The sequence below is a fragment of the Acanthisitta chloris genome, unplaced genomic scaffold (genome assembly GCF_000695815.1).
Source record: "Acanthisitta chloris isolate BGI_N310 unplaced genomic scaffold, ASM69581v1 scaffold26213, whole genome shotgun sequence".
NCBI lineage: Eukaryota > Metazoa > Chordata > Aves > Passeriformes > Acanthisittidae > Acanthisitta > Acanthisitta chloris.
The window spans coordinates 5,941-14,339 of NW_008664688.1; the positions used below are offsets into that span (position 1 = coordinate 5,941).

General features: G+C 56.9%; 1 protein-coding gene across 1 annotated transcript in view; it reads left to right on the forward strand.

Annotated features, from left to right (window-relative positions):
• The window catches only part of NMT1 (N-myristoyltransferase 1), a 9,006-nt gene that overhangs the window by 225 nt on the left and 382 nt on the right, over positions 1-8,399 (forward strand). The window contains exons 2-10 of the mRNA XM_009071467.1: positions 1,266-1,410; positions 3,238-3,356; positions 3,794-3,885; positions 4,477-4,593; positions 5,030-5,200; positions 5,471-5,579; positions 6,554-6,724; positions 7,350-7,517; positions 7,918-8,055. Of these exons, the coding sequence (XP_009069715.1) occupies positions 1,266-1,410; positions 3,238-3,356; positions 3,794-3,885; positions 4,477-4,593; positions 5,030-5,200; positions 5,471-5,579; positions 6,554-6,724; positions 7,350-7,517; positions 7,918-8,055 (1,230 nt within the window). The remainder of the gene's footprint in view (positions 1-1,265; positions 1,411-3,237; positions 3,357-3,793; positions 3,886-4,476; positions 4,594-5,029; positions 5,201-5,470; positions 5,580-6,553; positions 6,725-7,349; positions 7,518-7,917; positions 8,056-8,399) is intronic.

Here is an 8,399-nt window from a genome sequence, read left to right on the forward strand (position 1 = left end):
CCAGCCCCTCGAGAGTGATTTCCCAGCCTGGCTCTGTGTGTGGGAACTGCTGTTGCTGCAGGAGGTGTTTGCAGAGGGCTCCAGGGTACATGTCCCAGCCATTGCCAGGGTCTGGCTGGCGCCTCCGCGTTCCTCTTCGCAGCCACCAGCTGCACAGGCAGGAGCTGCCACCTGCCAGCTCCCTGTCCTGCCCACAGCCAGCACAGGGTGACAGCTCGTGGGCCAGCCTGGCTCTGTGTGTGGGAACTGCTGTTGCTGCAGGAGGTGTTTGCAGAGGGCTCCAGGGTACATGTCCCAGCCATTGCCAGGGTCTGGCTGGCGCCTCCGCGTTCCTCTTCGCAGCCACCAGCTGCACAGGCAGGAGCTGCCACCTGCCAGCTCCCTGTCCTGCCCACAGCCAGCACAGGGTGACAGCTCGTGGGCTGCATTTGTGCTTCCCTATCACAGGAGCAGCAGCCAGGGAGAGCAGGGGCTGTCCTGTCCCCCTGGCCTCTGCCTGCTCCTTGCTGGCAGTTGGGGGCTCAGGAAGGAGTGTGGACATGCAGAGTTTGTCCCTGCCGAGGTGGCACCTTGTCCCCACTTGTCCCCTCTGGTCCTGTGGCAGGGGACACACCTAACAGAGGCTGTTTTCTGTCTGATGCACAGTTCCCATCCAGATATTTTGTCCATCTGACTGTGCAGAGCTTTAAATTGGAGCTTTTCTTTTTCCAACCAAATTCTCCAGGGAACAGGGAGGAGCTGAGGTTGGGAATTCAGTGCAGAGCCACCCTGAGGAGGAGGAGGAGGAAAGTGTCTTTCATCTTGACTCACCCTCTGCCTTGTCCCAGTCGGTGGTGCCCAGGGACTCCTCTGGAAGCTGCACTTTGTGGCTAGAGATGCAGCTTGGATGGAGGCGGCTGAACAGTGAGAGAAAAAAGCCACTGCAGGAGGCCTGAGGTGCCCCAGGGTGTCCCTGCAGGGTGTGAGCAGGGGGCTTGCACCCTTTGAACTGAAGCTCAAAGCGATTTCAGGCTGCTCATCCATCCCTTTTGTGCCAGGAGTGCCTGGAAACCAGGTGTAGGTGTGTGGCAGGTGTTGTGGAAGGGTTCGTCTCGTAGAGGGCTCCAGGAGGGTGGAGGCTGGTGAGGGGCTCTGCCACCTGCTCTCCCTTCCTGACAGCCCCCAGGGCAGGGTCAGCTCCACATTCCCCCGAGGAGGAGCCAAAATCCAGGCCTGGTGCTTCAGCTGACTCGTTTTGTCTTTCCCTCCTCCTTTTCTGCCCTTAGGTGAACTCTCTACCTGCTGAGAGGATCCAGGAGATTCAAAAAGCCATCGAGCTGTTCTCTGTGGGTCAGGGCCCTGCCAAGACCATGGAGGAAGCCAGCAAGAGGAGCTACCAGTTCTGGGACACACAGCCAGTGCCCAAGCTAGGTATGTGCAGCCCCTCGTGTTCTGTGGGAAGCTTTAGTGGTGCCCAGGCTGCTCCAAGAAGGCCTCAAAGAAGCCTGGAGAAGCTGGTCTTGGCCACCAAGCAAATCCCAGGCTGGCCTGGGCTTCAAGGGCATCAGCAGCAGTTCTGCACCATTCAGCATCACAGACTGAGCAGCTGAGGGTGTCCAGAGAGCTGTGCAGGTTCTGCAGGTGCAGAGGGGTGAGACCCACTTCAGACAGCCCTTAAGCCCAGCCCTCTGTGCCCAAATTTTATGCCATGGGTGGTGCCACATCCCGTGGACTGGGAGTTGTCCAGTTCTCCCCTTTGTGGGGGTTGAAGCTTCCCAGCCAGGGGCCCTTGTTGTGTGAGGTACCTCGGGGTGAGGCAGGGCTGGATGGTGCTAGGAGCTGCTCAGGGGAGCAGACCTACAGCAGTGCTTCCCAGCTGCAGCCCTCGCTCCTGTTCCTCTTGCTGACAGCCTGTGGCAGTGAGGTGCTGTCAGCACTCAGGTGCTCCACAGCGTGGCAGGAGCAGGGGCACAGCATGCAGAGCTGCCTGGCTGGGAGATGTTCCTTCCCAGGCTAATTGGAGCAAACCTGCCACACTCCCAGGGAGTGCTGCACTTAGTCTCTCCTCATCTGCATCCGCCAGAGCTCAGGAGAACGAGAGAACGAGTCTAAACCCATAGTTCTGGATGTACTCAAAACTTGTGGCTTTAAATTGGCTAATCCTCAGTGATTCCCTTCAGGGGGTTGTGTCAACCCCCATGTGCTGCAGGTGCCAGATTTGATTCCCTTTCCGTGGGAATCCCCTTTCCACATTGTCAGCACCACTCTGAGGCATTTTTGGGTCTCAGAGAAGCCTTTCTGGGAGTGATGGTCTCAGCTTTGTGCTGGGAAGGAGACAGTGATATGGCACAGGGTCATGTGAGGCAGCAAAGTCTGGTCTTGCATTTGCCCTTTTTCCCAAAGATCCTGGATATGAAAAAACATAATTTCTGGTTGGGAAAACTCTGAAGGAAGGCTGGAAGGTGTCTTCTGGGGTGGCACAAAGCAGCTCACTCCTCCATGCACCTCGTTGGAGCTGTGCCCTGTCTGCCAGCCCCTCACCATGCCCCAGTGTCCCCCGTGGTACTCCCATAACAGAAGTCCTGTGAGATTTCTGGGACTGGATTTCAGAGCAGTTCAGCACCTGCTCAAAACACAGAGGGCAGCCAGGGGTGAGTGTTTCTGGCAGCTGCCCAGGGTGGGTGTGATGGGGACAGTTCTCTGGGCTTTCATCACCTGTCCATTGCCTGGAAACCTTTTCAATCCCTTTTTAATTGAATTCCTAATTAGCACAACTCACTCCTCCTGGCAGCACTGAAGTGGTGCTGCTGTGCTGACATCTCTGAAAAAGCTGGAGCTTGAGCTGATGTCTCCTGGCTGAGTGAGGGCTTTAGGAGGCACTGGTTGCACAACAAAAGTCGTGTTGTTCACTGCAGCTCTTCTCTAGGCACAGTGGGCAGGACACCCTGACTCTTGCCAAGTGGCAGTGGCCAGAGCTGGCAGGAGAGAGCCACTACCCTGTGGAGTGGCTCACAGGAAAGTGCTGCCTGTGGCTAGGATTGTGGGGATGAGGAAGGCATCCCATGTGGAGCTGGAGGATGTGGCTGTTTGGTCACCTGTTCAGCACCACTGTTGTCCTGGGAGGAGTTCTGATTCCCTGTCCTGTGTTGTGTCCTAAACTGGGTGGGTGAAATCAGGGAGCTGAGGTGGGAGATGTGAAGCCTGTTGATCACCAGTTTGTCATGGAGCACATCTTCATGGCTCCCTGCTCTTTCACAGGAGAAGTGGTGAACACCCATGGCCCGGTGGAGCCAGACAAAGACAATATCCGTCAGGAGCCATACACCCTGCCCCAGGGCTTCACCTGGGATGCTCTGGACCTGGGGGACAGAGGCGTGGTGAGTGCAGGCAGCTCAGCCTGTTGGGAGGGTGTCTGGGTTGGTAGTTCCATGCCTGGACTGTTGGAGATGGTTCAGGGGGTGGAAACACGTCCTTCACCACTCCAGGTGACTCCAGCTTGGTGTCACACCATCTCCTTGGGGCTGGGTGGGTCTGACTTCCCCCTGCAGTTCCCTCACTCATCCCATGTTGGCCAGCTTGGCCTGGTTTCTTCATGGAGCTGTAAGGACTCCTGAAGCCAGTTTTTCCTTAGGAAGGTGACCCAAGGGCACCAGAGCTCAGCTGTGTCCTGCTGCTCACCCTGCTCCAGAGCAGGGACGTGTGTGTGGCCCAGTGCTGTGGCCACACCAGGAGTGTTCAGGGTCCTGTCTCAGGGCAGCTGGGGCAGGTGATGGCTCACTAAGTCCCTTCACCTGCTTGTTGTCCCCTGCTGCAGCTGAAGGAGCTGTACACACTGCTCAACGAGAACTATGTGGAGGACGACGACAACATGTTCCGGTTCGATTACTCTCCTGAGTTCCTGCTGTGGTGAGTGGCACCGGGAGCACGGAGCAGAGGGGCTTGGAGGCTGACAAGCCTCATCTTGGTGACAGCACTGCAGCTGCCTTTGCTTTTCCCATCTCACTTCTTCCCATCGTGTCCCTGCCCCATCTGTCACCATGTGCAGTGTCCTAGGGACACTGCAAGAGGGGCTGTCACCCAGCCCTGCCTGTCTCTGCCTTCTCTGAGAAATGAGAGTCTAAAACTGGACTTCTTTCCTTTTGGTTTGATCCCTCAAGTGTTTGTGACAATCCCAGGAGCTGAGGAACTTCTCAGTGCCCTGGAGCTGTGGGATGAAGGCAGCTGCCAAGTGATGCTGCCAGCAGTGACCCTTGGAGTCCTGTTGCAGCAGAGCTGCTGTTTCCTTGGGGTGTTCATGAATTAAGGAGTATGGATTCCCTCCTGTACCACTGGTGAGGGCTGCCCTTGGCCATGGAGTGCAGGAATTGCCCTGGATCCTTGCAGCCCGTGTCACATCACTGTCACTCTGCTGTGACACAGAGCATCCCGGGCAGGGTGGGAGCAGGAGCACTGGGGTCCTGGGTGGGAGGTGACTGCTGAGGTATGTCTCTCCCCCAGGGCACTGCGCCCGCCGGGCTGGCTGCCTCAGTGGCACTGTGGGGTCCGAGTTGTGTCCAGCAAGAAGCTGGTTGGATTTATCAGTGCGATTCCAGCCTCTATCCACATCTATGACACGTGAGTGAGCTTCTCATCCTGCCTGTGCTGGCGTGTGGGGCTCCCCGGGAGCACTCAGGGAGTCTGAGTGACCTCCCCAGCCCACAGCCTCCCCCAAGCCCAGCCATGGAGCTGCTTTGCTGCTTGGAGGAGAAGGTGGGGGATGTTTAAGTTCTGTGCAAGGACATCTTGTGGCTGTGCCCACTGCCCTGGGGAGCTGTTCAGTGCCCAAACACCACTGGGGGAAAAACCTTGTCCTAATATCCAGCCTAAACCTCCACAGATGCAGATCATTTTCCCTGCGAAAGCTTATGGGAGAGTTCTCCAAACTCAGCCCTTGGCCCTTCCCAAGGCATTGGTTCCTTTTTCCTTCAAAGGGGCTGGAGGTAAATCTCCCAGGGCATTGTTCTGATCCTCCTAGGTCAGTTCTCATGCTCTGCATTGTTTCCTCCCCAAGAGAAAAGAAGATGGTGGAGATAAATTTCCTGTGTGTCCACAAAAAGCTGCGCTCCAAGCGGGTGGCTCCGGTGCTGATCCGCGAGATCACACGGCGAGTGCACCTGGAGGGGATCTTCCAGGCTGTGTACACGGCAGGAGTGGTGCTGCCAAAGCCTGTGGGCACGTGCAGGTGAGTGTCTGTGGCTCTCCAAAGATTTCTTGCCCTTCCTGAGGACCCCTCTGTGTGGGATCCCCTGGGATACAAGGGAATGATTCCAGCCCAGGTTTCTCCTTCCCAGATTACGCCCATAGTTTTGCTAAAGCTGCTCATGGAGCAGCAGAGAGGAGACTAGGGCAGCACAGGCACTTCAGGCCTGTGTTTCTGTCTGTGGGAGCTGCTGGGCTGGTGTTCCTCCTCCCCTCCCAGGCCGAGTGTCCCACTGGCTGTGTGTTTCCACAGGTACTGGCATCGCTCCCTGAATCCTCGGAAACTCATCGAGGTCAAATTTTCCCACCTGAGCAGGAACATGACTATGCAACGCACCACGAAGCTTTACAGGCTGCCTGAGGTGGGTCCCAGCCGGGAGCAGGGCTCAGGAATTGCTCCTTGCTGGGAGCTGGAGGCACAAACATCCTGGCTGAGGTCGAGTCCTCTGCCTACACACCTGGAGTTCGCTCCGTGGAGTAAATGACTCTGTCAAGCTACTGTGCTTTATTGAATCTTTATGTATTTTTGCCTGGGTACCTGCATTTTAAGGGCAAATTCTTGCAGTTAGAGGAGCCTGTGAGCTTTGTTTGATGGTGAGTCATAGCCTGTCCTCCTGGTGCAATGAGAAGGCAGATATGACAGCCTTCATCTGTCCAAACAGCCTCAGTGTGACCTTGAGTGGGGTCAGTCCCTCATTCCTCACTCACACTGATCTGTTCTGGCACTGCAGTTGTCCTGCTGGGGAAGTTCCCTAGCTGGAAATGGGAGACAAAAACGAAGCATTAAAATTGCCACCACCTTTCCCAGCCTCGTTGGCTCCTTTCTGCTGCCAGAGCTGCCCCTTTGGGTCAGAGAGCACTGCTTTAGTGCTGGGCAGCACACAGTCCCCAGCTCCTGCCTCTCACTGCCACAGAGGCAGCAGCTGCTGGATTTGTGCAGAAACTCAGCCCCAGAGCACACCCAGGCTGTGCTCAGCCCTGAGTTAGTAATTGAGGCCAACTGGGAGCAACATCAGGCAGTTCCTTGCAGAGCCTGGGTCACATCTCCCAGCCTGTCCCCGATGTGAGCAGGGCAGAGACCTGGAGGGAAGTGGAGATCCTGTGTTAGTGGGTAGGAGGCCACTTCCAGTGGGACCTGACCTGGCACATGGGGCTCTGGGACGTGCTGTGCTCTCTGATCTTCGCCGTCGGTGTCAGGGCTGATCACATCCATCCCTGGCTGGGCTGGGGGCTGAAAAAGGGCTGATGTAAGCAGAGAGCTTCTCTTGTCAGAGAGCCCTTGGGTGATAAAAACCTCTGTGCAAGCAACAAAAATGATTTGTCCCACTTTCTGTAGACTCCCAAGACTCCTGGCTTGCGGCCCATGGAGCACAGGGACATCTCTGCTGTGCACAAGCTCTTGACTGAGTACCTGAAGCAGTTCCACCTGATGCCTGTGATGAGCCGAGAGGAGGTGGAGCACTGGTTCTTACCTCAGGAGAACATCATCGACACCTTTGTGGTAGAGGTGAGGGTCAGGAGAACTGCCAGGCTGAGAGAGTTGGGGCTGTTGAAGAGAAGGTTGTGTGGAGGCCTCAGGGCACCTGCAGGAGCTGAAGGAGCTCCAGGGAAGCTGCAGAGGGATCTGTGTTAGGACCTGCAGGGACAGGACAAGGAGCAATGGGGAGATATTGAAAGAAGGAAATTTAGGTTAGATCTTAGGCAAGGGTTTTCCCTGTGAGGGTGGTGAGACACTGGCACAGGTTGCCCAGGGAGGCTGTGGCTGCCCCAACCCTGGCAGTGTTCACAGCCTTGAGCAACCTGCTCTGGTGGGAGTTGTCCCTGCCCAGGGCAGGGGGTTGGGGCTGGGTGATCTCTGAGCTCCATTCCACCCCTATAACATACTAGCACGAGCAGGACAGGGAGGTGTTTTCCTGGGCTTCTAGCTCTGCTGGAGCTGTGGGAGCTATCATGAAGGTTGCTGCCGAGGCAGTGAGATGCCCTTCCAGGATGTGAGTTCCCTGGAGGATGGTGCCTCCATCCTGGCATGCCCTGAGTCTCTTCCCACCCATCACTCTGGCAAAGCCCCTCTGTGACTCCAGCCAGGCTTTGTCCTAGCTCTGAGGTGTTGTGGTGTCCCTTCTGTCTTCCAGAGTGCCCCAGGGGAGGTGACAGACTTCCTGAGCTTCTACACGCTGCCCTCCACCATCATGAACCACCCAACTCACAAGAGCCTGAAAGCTGCTTACTCCTTCTACAACGTTCACACCAAGACGCCTCTCATCGACCTCATGAGTGATGCTCTCATCCTCGCCAAGTCGGTGAGCGATGGCAGTGCTAGGGTGGCACCACGAGGTCACCAGGAAGCTCACTGGGCAGCTCACAGCTGGCTGGCCACCCTTGTGTCTGTGGGCACAGCCAGCCCTGGGCCAGGCCTTATTCCCAGCTCTGTAAAACCCCAATCCTAAAGGAGAGGGAGACAGGGGGACCCTGAACCTTCCAGCTCGTGGTGAGCTGAGCTCAGACTGTCTCCTCATGTCCTGCAGCAAACACTGCTGTGTGTCCATAGCACTCGGGTTGGGCTGAGCTCTTCCCTGGTGGCCTCAGGCCCTTTTTCTGGGATGCAGAGCTGGGAAGGAGAGGGGGACAGGCAGCTCAGGGTGTGAGGAGCTCCCCAAGCATGTCAGCAGGAGCTGATGACTTTGGGTCTTCCCCCTGCAGAAAGGATTCGACGTCTTTAATGCACTGGATCTCATGGAAAACAAAACCTTCCTGGAGAAGCTGAAGTTTGGGATCGGAGATGGGAACCTGCAGTATTACCTGTACAATTGGAAGTGTCCCAGCATGGCACCAGAGAAGGTCAGTGCTGTGGGGTGGGGGGGTTCTCCCTGTGTGTGGGAAGGGGTCTCATCCCCACAGCCCTGGGGACAGGAGTTTGGAGTCACACCCACTGCAGCATTCCCAGTGCCAGCTCCGTCGTGCTGTCCCTGCTCCGCGCACCGAGGGGACAGGCAGAGGCTGCAGGGACACAGGTGACACTGGTGGTGCTGACAGTCACCTCCTCAGACCAGAGCAGCTTGGGGCTCATGTGCCCATTCAGCCACAAGCCCAGGAGTTTGCTGCTCTCAGATACCCCAGAACCCGTGAGGAGACCCACGTGGGCAGCTCTGAGCCATGTCCGTGCCGTGTCCCAGCCGCGTCCG